At 41.9% G+C, this 12,746-nt stretch overlaps 1 protein-coding gene across 4 annotated transcripts; it reads left to right on the forward strand.

Annotated features, from left to right (window-relative positions):
- The first annotated feature begins 364 nt into the window (after positions 1-364).
- nudt13 (nudix (nucleoside diphosphate linked moiety X)-type motif 13) lies at positions 365-12,363 on the forward strand. 4 transcript variants are annotated; one of them, XM_017710577.2, is made up of 9 exons: positions 365-894; positions 1,430-1,543; positions 1,647-1,789; positions 1,910-2,017; positions 2,104-2,210; positions 2,778-2,903; positions 5,436-5,547; positions 6,197-6,351; positions 8,763-12,363. In XM_017710577.2, exons 2-9 carry the CDS (start codon positions 1,458-1,460, stop codon positions 8,958-8,960), a joined length of 1,035 nt encoding a protein of 344 aa, XP_017566066.1. In that variant the 5' UTR covers positions 365-894; positions 1,430-1,457; the 3' UTR covers positions 8,961-12,363. The 4 variants fall into 4 exon arrangements, with proteins under 4 accessions (XP_017566066.1, XP_017566064.1, XP_017566065.1 ...); XM_017710575.2 differs by having other exon boundaries at positions 366-878; XM_017710576.2 differs by having other exon boundaries at positions 366-878; positions 1,433-1,543.
- Positions 12,364-12,746: the final 383 nt, after the last annotated feature.

Genomic DNA, 12,746 nt, shown 5'->3' on the forward strand with positions numbered 1-12,746 from the left:
TTATTATTCACAGTAATTGTGCACTTTTTTTAAAACTACTTTTACGGTATATATACATGGTGATTTAACGTTTGCTTCCGATTCGATCATACACTACATCCGCTCTGTACGATATGTTCATTTTCCCCCTGTTTGTAGTTCATTCATGGTCTAAAAACTACAAGTCCCACTTACTATCGCGTTCCAGCTTACGGTAGCATGCGCTAACTAGCAATGCCGGTATGAAGCAGCTGCAGGGTCCCTTAACAACATTATATTTACAGTGATTTGTAGAATAATGCAACCTGGAAGCCAATTATAAAGTAATACAGAAAGAAGGCTTTCGGTGTTTTGAGGGGTTGGTGAGTTTGAACGGCGAGGGCAGCCAACAAGTTAGCCTGAATGCCCGGATGAGGCGGCGGCATCTGATTCGCCCAGATGGCCTCCACGTTGCTCCACGGGATATGTTGTTCGTGGACTACAGACGGACTACAAAACAAACAGCAAGTCTTATATCTTTCCGTTTTTGACAAAATATCTCAACCTTTCGTGTGTCTTGAGTATATATGTTCACAGGGACTAATCCGGGATCCTGACAGGAGATAGCTAGACTGAAAACCTCATCATAAAGGACAAAGCCGGCGTATTCCCTGGCTTCTTCTTCGAATTTTCCCGTGCCACCTTAAACGGTGCAGCAGGAACGTTCTGGCGCTTGAAGGGCGATTGTGACTGCCTCACCATTTAAGGTGGAACAGGAAAATACGAATAAGAAGCTGGCTAATAGGTGGCAAACTTCAGCCTCGTGTATAAAGGACAGTTTTTGAGGAGTGAACAGTGGGGGACATACTGGACTGTACTGGGCTGCGGTTCGCTGTGGTTCCACAAGCCTTCATAAGGCAGTAAGACCTGCAGAACGTTAGTTAGCTGCTAGATTTCGCCACATTTTGAAAATTTCGAGGGCACATTAAAAAAATATGGTTCTTCATGATTTCTTTGGTAAAGGCAATGGTTGTATAGAGAGCCCAGAGTCTTGTATTGAACTGTTTAATGCTTGAACTGTTCTTTCCATGGTGAAATGGTTCTTCAGACTTATGAAGAATGGGTTTTATGTGGTTCTGTCTGGAACCATTTAAATATGATTCCTTATAGCACCAAAAAAGGGGTTTTCTTTTGCGAGATGCTTGACATCGTAACAATAGCAGAACCATTTAAGGTGCTACATGGAACCAAATACAATGCCTTTTCCGTCAGTCTGAAAAACAACTTCAACATGCAAAGAACCATTTTAACATGAAAGTGGTTCTGTATAGAGCCCATAGCTCACAATTGAACCATTGCCTTTACTAAAGAACCCTTGAAGAACCATCTTTTTAAAGTACTTTAGTACTGTATTAAGTAAAGCATTACAGCCCTCAGCACTAGTTCATTTACATTTCACTGTGTGTTTCAGCAGGCCTGTCCACTGTAGATCCAAAGGAATGCAGTCACTGAGGTCTCTGTTGAAGCCAAAGCTGCCAAAGCTGGTGACCCCTCAGCCCTTGTCCAGCTATGTGTCCCGGATAAGGTCACTTTGCCCTGTTTGTGTACACATGCATGAGCTAGAATAACCTCACTCTGCAGATGTATTGCAGTCCAGACCTTGAGTAGTGTGTGGTCACTCTGTGCAGATATCTGATGAAGCTGAAGGAGGACGATGAAGCGTGCCGGGAGGCCCTCAAATCTGGAAGCCTGCTGCTTTACCACAAACTCGCTCCTCTGCTGCAGAAGAAGGAGAAAGGCATCTATCAGCTGCCACGTCTGAGGACTCCAGGTGCAGAGATACAACACCCTACACATGATCACTGGATAGATGAAGAGTGTGATGGCCTGTTTCATAATCATGGCCATTTTCGAATGCCTTTAAAATGATCTGCCACTGTCTGCTTTTGAGATGTCAAACGAATCCTGGAGAAGCTCGGCCGAGACAAAAAGCTCATCAGCGAGGCTGTTCTCATTAGTTGTCCTGAGACTGCTGAGCCTTGTTTCTGTCTGGATGTGGGTAAGAGCAGCCTACAGGAATTTGTATATAATACCTACAGAATGAACAATTTCTGGTAAACTGACTGTTTTTATTTGGGGTTGTAGGTGATTTACAGAAGAATAGCATGGAACAGCTTTGTGGTGGTGTTTTCATGGACCTTCGAACAGCCTTCCTTATGCTTACAGTACCAGAAACCACATTGGTGGCTAAAGTATGTACTGCACATTAGAGGTGTGAATGAAGTTGTGATGTGACATGGTTTTGGTTAGAGGAGCCAGGCGTTATGATTTCTACAACACAAATATAACCATTTTATTTACTATCCAAAGCCACCAGTGTACGTGCATGTGTCTTCTGAGGTTCTGCATGGAATGTTTATGATGATAAATCTGGGGGAAAAAAATTATTTATATTTTTGCCTAATAACACCCTGCATACTTCCCTTCCATTAACGGGAATCTATTAAAATCTATGTAAGGCCAAAATTGGAACTCAATTTATGGCAAAAGTGTCATAAAATAATGTAACAGGCAACAAATACATAACCACTACATGTTAGAACTTTCTGTGTGGGAGCTTTTAGAGGTGGACGTTTGGTTCCTATCACCACCACTGTCAACAGTTCTGACTGTCGAATGGACAATTTGACGCAAACCACTCTGAATGACTTTGCTTACTTTTTACCCATTCAATTATGCACACTTCTGTATTATAATCCATGTAGCTACTTAACAAAATTAATGTCATTTTAAGGTTCTGTTGCTCTCGCTGTGTTTAGGGTCAGGCCCTCTTGAGGTGGCATCAGACGCATGGCTTCTGCAGTGCGACTGGACAGCCCACGGTTCGGAATCAGTCTGGCAGCCAGAGAGTGTCTCCTAATAGCGGCATCACCTACTACCCCCAAGTGAGTGGTCTCTTTCTCAGCTGCCCCCTCTGAGAACATGAGATTAAAGGATAAGTTCCCATCAGTTGCTTATATGAATGTTGTGCACCTTTTAGATTGAAGAGTCATGTTTTGGTTACTATTGAAAGATGTCATTCTCTTCTATAATGGATACAATGCAGTATTGTTCAACATACTCCTGCTATCGAGGCAGCGCTTCAGATGGCAGGTTTGTATAATGTACAAACCCAATTCCAAAAAGGTTGGGGCAGTAGGTAAAATGCAAATAAGAGCGGGCAGCAGTGATTAGATTTATATTCAGTTGGAAATAGTACGAAGACAAGATAGTATTTACTGTTTCTATTGATAAACTAAATGTCATTTTTTTAACTTCAACTGTGATGCCTGCAACATCTGTCATGAAAGTTGGGACAGGGGCATGTTTATCACAGTGTTATATCACCTTTTTAACCGTGTTCAGTAATCCTTTGCGAACTGAAGACACCAGTTGTTGTTGTGAAAGTGCAAATTTTTCACATTCTTTCTTGATAACAATTCTGGCGCTTAACAGTCCGGGGCCTCCATTGTTGTATGTGGTGCTTCACAATTTGCCGCGTTTCAATGGGAGATGGGTCACCTGCTCCCTCTTAGTGCAGAATGCAGAATGTCGCTTGTCATTGACTTACTGAAACAAGCATGTACGTCCCTGAAGAAGATGTCATCTAGATGTCAGTACATATATTGTTTTCAACTAAGTACACTATATTTCCAAAAATATTTGCTCATCTGCCTTCACATGCATATAAATTTGAGTGACATCCCATTCTTAATCCATAAAGTTTAATACGATGTCGTCCCACTCTTTGCAGCCGTAACAGCTTCAAATCTTCTGGGAAGGCTTTCCGCAAGGGTTAGGAGTGTGTTTATGGGAATTTTTGTCCATTCTTCCAGAAGTACGTTTGTGAGGTCAGACACTGATGTTGGACAAGAAGGCCTGGCTTGCAGTCTCCGCTCTAATTCATCCCAACGGTGTTCTGAGGTCAGGACTTCCAAACCAAACTCGCTCATCCATGTCTTTATGGACCTTGCTTTGTGCACTGGTGTGCAGTCATGTTGGAACAGGAAGGGGCTGTCACCAAACTGTTCCCACAAAGTTAAGGAAATTGTCTTGTGAAGCATTAAGAGTTCCTTTCACTCGAACTAAGGGGCCGAGCCCAACTCCTGAAAAACAATTCCACACCATAATCCCCCCTCCACCAAACTTTACACTTGGCACAATGCCGTCAGACAAGTACCGTCTCCTGGCAACCGCCAAATCCAGATTCGTCCATCGGATTGCCAGATAGAGAAGCGTGATTGGTCACTCCAGAGAACACGTCTCCACTGCTCTAGAGTCCAGTGGTAGCACTTTACACCACTGCATTCCACGCTTTGCATTGAGCTTGGTGATGTAAGGCTTGGATGCAGCTGCTTGGCCATGGAAACCCATTCCATGAAGTTCTCTACACTGTTCTTGAGCTGATTTGAAGGCCACATGAAGTTTGGAGGTCTGTAGCGATTGACTCTGCAGAAAGTTGGTGACCTCTGCGCACTATGCGCCTCAACATCCACTGACCCCACTCTGTCATTTTACGTGGCTGACCACTTCGTGGCCGAGTTGCTGTCGTTCCCAATCATTTCCACTTTGTTATAATACCACTGTCAGTTGACTGTGGAATATTTAGTAGTGAGGAAATTTCATGACTGGACTTGTTGCACAGGTGGTGTCCGATCACGGCACCACTCTGGAATTCACGGAGCTCCTGAGAGCGACCCATTCTTTCACTAATATTTGTAGAAGCGGTCTGCAGGCTTGGGTGTTTGGTTTTATACACCTGTGACCATGATTGGAACACCTGAATTCAATGATTTGGATGGGTGAGTGAATACTTTTGGCAGTATAGTGTGTCTCTTATTATTAATAGTATTTTACAGATATGCTAGTTACCCAGTAACAACCCCAATACTAGAACAGATGCTAGATTTTGAACTTTACATTGGTAGCATTCGGGATTGTCCTTTACCTCTTTGGCCCAGAGAAAAAGACTCACGCTTCCACTTTGCATCAGTCTATCTCCGGTGAGCTTCAGCCCAGAGAAATCGGCGGCGTTTCTGGATGTTGCTGATAAATGGCTTCTGCTTTCACCATATTCTTCTTTCATATTTCATAAGCCACATTCAGAAGCTGGGCATCGTATGAGGCTGTAACTAAGTCTTCTTTCCAGTCAAATAGATGGTGATGTCATTTTAAACCCTTCTTATAATAAAAGAAGCTGAACTCTGATTTTTGAACTCTGAACTGATTTTTTTGTACTGAAATTCCACCCATTTTTCCACAAATCTGGGCTATAAACTATAAACAGACGCTGTCTCTTTTTATTTTGTTTACATTTTATCTACTGTCTTAACTTATTTAAAAATGAGTTTGTATTTAAACTGTAAATTCAGAATTTGTTTAAAAAAAAAAAGGTAGTTAGATATATTGGGTTTGTAAAGTGTGCTGCTGGCCTGCAGATGGCGCCGGTAGTGATCGTTTTGGTGTCTGATGGGAATAGGTGTCTGCTGGGCCGTCAGCGCTCCTTCCCACCGGGCATGTACAGCGCACTGGCGGGCTTCTGCGACCTGGGTGAGTCACTATCTGCCAGACAGCTTTAAACCCAGTGCCTGATAGCAGAACTTCAACATGCACAGCTGTTTACTGACCGACTGCTTACAGATGTGGGCTTAAAGGAACACTTCATCCCAAAACTAATGCACCGCTAATAGTGCAGAAAAGCTGGTAACGGCCACTTACCTTTGTGCACGAAAGCTTACTGGTCATTCTAAATTGACCCCAGTCATTTTAGCTTTTTGGCGAAGTATTCTATCACTTTGTATATTGATAATGACCATAATTACAGTTTGAAAAGTCTGCATGTGCATTTAAATACAGTTACCTGAAAATCCAAGTGATCATGTAAACAGTTTACTGCGATGTATCAGATTCAAATGCAAATTTGAAGAAATTTCATAAAAACACACATTTTAGCCCCAAAATGAGTGTATTTGCTGCTTGTAGACCATTTATCTGATATCTTTTGTCATCCTTGTATGTGCACAAACATACTCCAGAAGTAAAAGTGCACCCGTACAGTACAAATATATAAATAAACAAAATATACTTTATTAATTTTATTTAATTATTCAAAAAGTGTGGAAAATCGGATAATTGCTCTTTAAATGTATGTAAATGTATTCTGAGTACACCGTTGTGTTATTTGTGGTGCTGTATTTAGGGGAGACGCTGGAGGAGACTCTGCGGAGGGAGGTGGCTGAGGAGGTGGGACTGGAGGTGGACACGCTGCAGTACTCGGCCTCGCAGCACTGGCCGATCCCACAGAGCTCCTTCATGCTGGCCTGCCACGCTACGGTTAACCCAGACAAAACACAGGTGAGATATGCTCCACATTCTGTGTCACAGAGCAACACCGGCCTGTCCTGTACTTCATGTGCTTTTCTGGGAGCGTGTCCCATTTCTCAAACAGGCAAACGCAGAGTGCGCACTAAACACGCACTAAAGACACACAGAACACATCATTTCCATTAACACTCTGGCAAACTTCGGCAAATGCCTGACCCAGAAAGATGTAGCAATAAAGGGAGGTATAGCACTATATTGGTTGAAATTCTTTCTTAAATATAACTTTTTGTTCCACAAAGCTAAATTTGAATTTGTTCCACCTTAAATGCTGCAGCAGTTACATTCAGGCCCCTAAACAGAGCCTTAGCCAGTTTATGACCTGGCTACTTCCTGTTTCCCTCGTTATATCAAAAACAGGACTACAAAACAGCAGAGGGTCCCCATGAGCGAGTCCTCAATGAATGAGAGTGAATGGAGCTAAATGGCTAAAAACAAGAAGTTAAAATAGTTTCCAATCACTTTCCCAGAATTTTCCTTTAGTTTTAGAAAGTATAAGGAATATAATAACATCAGTATAATTCACTAAAAAAGCAAACTACAGCAAACGCGTTTTGGGCAGCAGGACATTAACGTTACTGCTATCGAGTGCTGAGTGGTTGGCAAGCAGAGCAGCTCATAGACCACTGTAGTCGTGTTGTCATTTTGTAGTCAGCTCTATGTTGATATGCCCATATTAGGAACTCCGGGTCTAAACATCTTTTCTCTCTGGGCAGAATGAAAAGGGTTTACGGAAAAGTCACCTCTGTCACACCCTGTGTTAAATACAGATGTTCAGAACCCAATACGTTTTGTCCTGAGAACATTCTTCTCTCGAATATCACTGGATGCTCCGAATTATGAGGTCGTTAAAGAGTTGAAATATGAATATTGCTACATGTGAGCTAAAGCTACTGTACACTGAATTCATGTAATTTGACTGGCAGCCTCCTTAAGCAGGTTTAGTCAGTGAACCTTTCCATGTTCAGACTGAGGGCAGATGAAAAGAAGGCTGCCAGGTTTCCCTGCAGTTCTCTGTTCTTCACCTGATGCTCCCTGGAACACGATAGATCTCTCCTTTTAGCTTGATTTGAAGTGATCTACAAACGTACCTGCGCTCAGGCTGATCCAGTACAGACTCCAGCTTCAGCTTCATGTGTTATAGCTGTTTACAACCTCATAATTCAGAGAATCCAGAGGTATTCGGGAGAAAAATGTACACAGGACAAAACCTATTGGGTTCTGAACATTGTTGTTTAACACAGGGGGCGATAGAGGCGACTTTTTCATAAACCCTATTCATTCTGGCCATAGAGAAATGGCGCTTAGACCCAGAGTTCCTAATATGGGCATAATAAGGACTGCAGTGGTCTATTGGCTGTTCGCGCTCACTGACATCATGAACGTAGATGAGGTGCTGTATTAAACTATAACTCGAGTTTAAAAGCTCTAAAAAGATTATAACAGCAGCGTGAAAATGTTTTATGCTGTTCTGTGTTCAGTTTAAGCATTCATAAAACCATAGTTTTGCTCAAATGCTCCATATGAACCCATTCTTTTTGGACTCGCTCAGGAGCGCCCTCTAGCGGTTTAAAAATCCGGGAGACTACTAGTTCTCTGATAGAGCTGGATCAGCAGCAGCTGGCTCCCCCAGGTCCTAGCGCCCTGCCAGTTCAATATACTGTCACGTGCAAATGTTTGGGCAACCTTGGTGAAATGTTGTTTTGGTGTTGTCGGCATGTTTACTTCTACAGAGAACACACTTCTGCACATTTTAATACAAAACGACTGTTTATATTAAGGAATAAGATGGCCTGTGCAAACATTGTGGCATATTTTATGCTATATGCTTTATTTTTCCCCAGTATGTTAACCTCAGCAAATAAATAGAAAGTAAATAGAACCTGTGCACTAAAAAGTGCGGAGAAATGCCACATATTTCCGCTTTAGTTTGTGCTCTGTATAGAATGAGTTTATGTGCACAGAAAATCAACAAAACATGTAAATTAACTGGGAGTGTCCAGACTTTTGGATATCGCTGCTGTCGGAGCAAAACCTTGCATCTCCATTTTTGTCGTTTTTTATTTTTTGAATTTATTTTTTTTATTTTTTATAATTTGAAAATACTCATTGTCCTTTACATTGTCTGTAAATTTCATCATGAGTGGACCAAAAGAAATGGCCTACAATCACCTGGAAAGATGTCTGGTTCCATTGACTTACATTAAAAGTTAAAGTAGGTTTTTTCCTTCTCCTGTAAAGTTACCACTTTGGAGATACGAGAGCAGTGATTTGAATGTTCACTACGTATAGTAGATATAAAAGCTGCCTCCATACGACGGTGAATCAAATGTGCTGCAGGGCCGCTTCAGCTCTCTAACCTCTCCAGCTGTGGTCGTGCGCAGGTGGTTCTGAACAAGGCCGAGTTGGAGGACGCTCGTTGGTGTAGTCTGGAGGAGGTCCTGGCTGCACTGCAGGTTAAGTACCCACCCAACAAACCTGGCGCGACTCCGCCGGGCTTCTGGGTGCCTCACGGTTTCGCTATAGCCCATCGCCTCATCCAGGAGTGGGCCGACCAGCAGCAGCACCTCGAAAAGAAATAGCACAGGGCTCAACGTGGGACACAGCTGGAACAGCATCTACATCATCAACCTCGGTCCACTTTTTACTACACACTGACTACTTCAAAATCTGCTAAATCAGAAAGCAGAGAGGAGATGAAAGTGCCTAAAACACTAAAATTACAGTTTAGCCCCTCAGATATGCTGTAGGGCTATAGGTGTTTAGCTGGAGATGCTGAAATTCTGAAAGCTTCACTATGTTCCTTTAAAATTTAAGAAAGTAGCTTTATTAAGCTTCCTTTCAGTACCAGTACCAATACCCGATCCTTTAGTATCAACTGATACCGAGTACTGATACAGATACTAACTCTATCTAACCTAACTCACGTATATCGTTATTAATATTTCTAAACATTTTATTTTGGTCAAATCTATGTTCTATGCATCAAATAAAACACACTCAAATTCGCTAGGTGGCATTTAGTTGTTGGATTATATTTATACGATGCTTAAAAAAACATTTAGTTGATTTACTGTATATAATTAGTATTTAATATTATATAATGAATAATAAGAACCATTTAGCAACTTAAGAAAGATATTTTATGTTTACTTGTGCAAAGCAGTTAAAAACAGAGCTGAACAGTATGTAGATAAACCTGTGGTGTTTACACAGCAGCTTCTCTGGCTCAAAAACGGAGCCGAATGCTGTTTCACATTCAAATTTCTCAAGTCGTTTGCCTCGTACGTGCGTCTTGTTCACTTGTGCTGCTTCTCTGAGCGTCAGTTCAGTAAATATCACCGTTGTTCATGCATCATTTTTAGCAAGTGGTTTTACTGGCTTGGTTGAAGCGAGACTCCACTGCCGAGTGATACAGCTGGCTGATGGAGTCGAACCGCAGGCGGGCCTAGTAGATACACAGACCTGGCTAACAGGCTGCTATGCTGAAGGCTAAATCAAGGCTAAAGGTTCTTTATGCAGAAAGTCTGGCGGTCCCGTCTGCTCTCTTAATAACATAAACTCAGACTGTAAGTGACCAAACAGCGCCAGATGAGTGAGTACTGAAAGCAGCAGCTCAGCCAATCAGGTACGCGGTTCCGTTAGCACTTTATTAACACCAAAAACTGCTGTTACAGCATTTTTACTGCTGCTCGTGGTCCCACCCTGCCGACATGGTGTTAAGTTCCACCCACTGGTACGTATGCCTGTGTCAGAAATGGCTTCATCACCAATACTGATACTGCGTTTAAGTGCCAGTATCAGCACCGATACCTAGGGCTGGGTGATGTTATCACATTAAAAAATGTATCGATACATAAACCGATAAATGTCAAATTGTTATTTCTTTCAAGCTTGAAGTCTGATTTTTTTTTTTGGGGTGGTTAATTGCTGTTTTAAACTATTCTTTATGGTCAGAACATGACAAACACTCACCAACCAGTAGAATATTTCACCAATCTGTCATGGCTGAGTGGGAGAACGTTCAGGTCAGCTGTTTTTACCAACTGGAACAGCACGGCTGCAATTTTCGTGATATTTATAATGTAAGAAAGCAATTAATTTCTAGTTGTCTGGCTACAAGTGCTGAACCGTTTATTTTCTCAATACTGTCACCTTAATATGAACAGACATTAGTTGGCTCGGTTAATCAATGATGGCCCACACTGCAATCACTCCGACCACATCCATGTCGGAGCACATCACAGTATTCAAACACCAGCTAGCAACGACTGGACTTCTGTGGTCTACCATAGTAATTGGAAGGTGGAAGAACCGCAATGTATCTGACGCTCGCAGTGTATTAGCATTGACTGCGGTGTGATTTTTCTCACATTACACAAACAACACGCCCCTTTTAGGTATGTTTAAACTGAATTCAGTGCTATTTTGTTCTTGTTTTATCTACAGTAACATCAGTTCGGCCGTGAAAGAGCACTGCTTCAAGCTAGCCAGCTGCTAAAAACAGTTAGCCTTTGAAGCTAGTGTTCCCCCGCTCTCCAGTGCCACTTATCTCATCGCTCACACTTGGATCAGGTTAGGAGTTTATCAACACGTCGTACGTCTTTACGTATCAACACATGCGTTTTGGCTCAAAAAGAAGGTCCGGCTCGATTTTTTTAGGTCTCAAATGACCTCAAAATCAACATCATACTGATGAAGATAAGATGACAATGGTAGATAATGCTCTTACTTCCTCAGACGCATCTTTAAATTCTCTTTCAGTCATCAGACACATCTGCTCAGGGAAGGGGACCGAAGCACAACCCACAGTATAAAATGTATCAATTCCCCAAATCTTACATAGTGCAGCTTCAAATTTCAATAGAAAGGACTGTTTAATATGGCTTGGTACTGTGGATGTGAAAATGATTCAGATTCATTTACACTGATACATTCTAAATAAAGATTCTTTAAGGGTTCTTTAGCAAAAACAGTAGTTCTATACAGAACCATGAAGTCGCTCAACCATCTGCATGCTTAAAATGTTCTTTGCCTGGTGAACTGATTCTTCAAATTGATGGAGAATATGTGATGTGTGGTATATGGATCTAGATAGGCGCTTTTTGACGATGGTCCTATATAGCACCAAAATTGGGTTCTATTGTTAAGGTTTCAAGCTTGTTGTTACAGTAGAAGAACCATTACTGGTGCTTTATAGAACCATTTTTTTAAAAGGCCTCTATATACAACCCTTTCACCATGCAAAGAGCCTATTTTAGCATGCAAGTGTCTCTTTGAGTGCTCATGGTTCTGTGTAGAACCACTGTCTCTCGTAAAGATCCCATCTTCTTAAGGAGTGTAACAGAGCATTACTGGGTCCAGTCTTTTTATGCTAGACCTTCTGTGATCTGTGCAGTGTTTCAGGCCCTAAACTGAATCAAAGAACGCGGCCTGTAACTGTAGCTGTGATAGCTTTAGTGTGGTGGTGATTGTAATGACACAGTTATTATGTAGGATTTTAGTTTGACACTACTGTCTAAAATTAGGGGAAAAAATCGAATTGAAATGCTGATTCTTAGAACTCAATTCAGAGAAAACTGTGATCAACTAGGCCCCTTTGCTTCATATACTAAAGCTGAGAAAGAAACCTGGGTGTAATCCTAGATCATGAGCTCTGTTTCGTCTGTTTTGAGGAACTTATTCATTTGCTCATAACTGTAATGTTCATTTTGTTGGACCTCCTATGAAAATAGTAAGTCCTTTACAACCAAAGCTACGTTCACATTACAAGCCTCATTGCTCAAGTCTGATCTCTCTGACACGGTGGTTCACACTGGTTTAGGAAAGTGACTGAAATCTGTCATTAATGTGAACAAACCCGCGTCCTGAAATGACCCACATGCACATGTCCTACTCAGTCACGTCACATGAATGAATCACGAGCATCATCAGCTCAAAGTAACGTTCAGAACGAGCTTCGCTGAGAAGATCATTAACTCAGCTTCATTATTAGAGCCAGACATAGGAGAAAAAGGTGAGGTGAGCTGCTTTTCCACCGTTTACAGGCTTTAACTTCTGTTTGGCGCTGCCGCCAGAGTAACACTGAATGATGGCGCACGCGCATTGGAGACAAAGTACATGAATTCTGATCTGAGCGTCACATTAAGGTCACATGGCCACGAATCGGATACATATCCGATCTAGAACCACATATGAAAGGCTGCGTTCACATTACCAGGTTGAAGTGGCACAAATCCGTTTCTTTGCCCTAATGTGACTCAGATCTGATGTTTTCAGGGCTGTGTGGACACAAATCTGATCTTTTCAAATCAGACCTGAGACTTTCACATGTGGTCCTAGATCGGATATGCATTCGACTCGTGGCC

Source organism: Pygocentrus nattereri, chromosome 13 (assembly GCF_015220715.1).
Source record: "Pygocentrus nattereri isolate fPygNat1 chromosome 13, fPygNat1.pri, whole genome shotgun sequence".
NCBI classification, from domain to species: Eukaryota; Metazoa; Chordata; class Actinopteri; order Characiformes; family Serrasalmidae; genus Pygocentrus; species Pygocentrus nattereri.

Excerpts from the sequence above, each read along its gene's own strand:
- nudt13 (XM_037544475.1), top strand. The coding sequence starts at position 418 with ATGGCCTCCACGTTGCTCCACGGGATATGTTGTTCGTGGACTACAGAC. Across the intron at positions 2,018-2,103 it reads TTGTTTCTGTCTGGATGTGG|GTGATTTACAGAAGAATAGC; the intron begins GTAAGAGCAGCC and ends TTGGGGTTGTAG. Across the intron at positions 2,904-5,435 it reads GCATCACCTACTACCCCCAA|ATGGCGCCGGTAGTGATCGT; the intron begins GTGAGTGGTCTC and ends GCTGGCCTGCAG.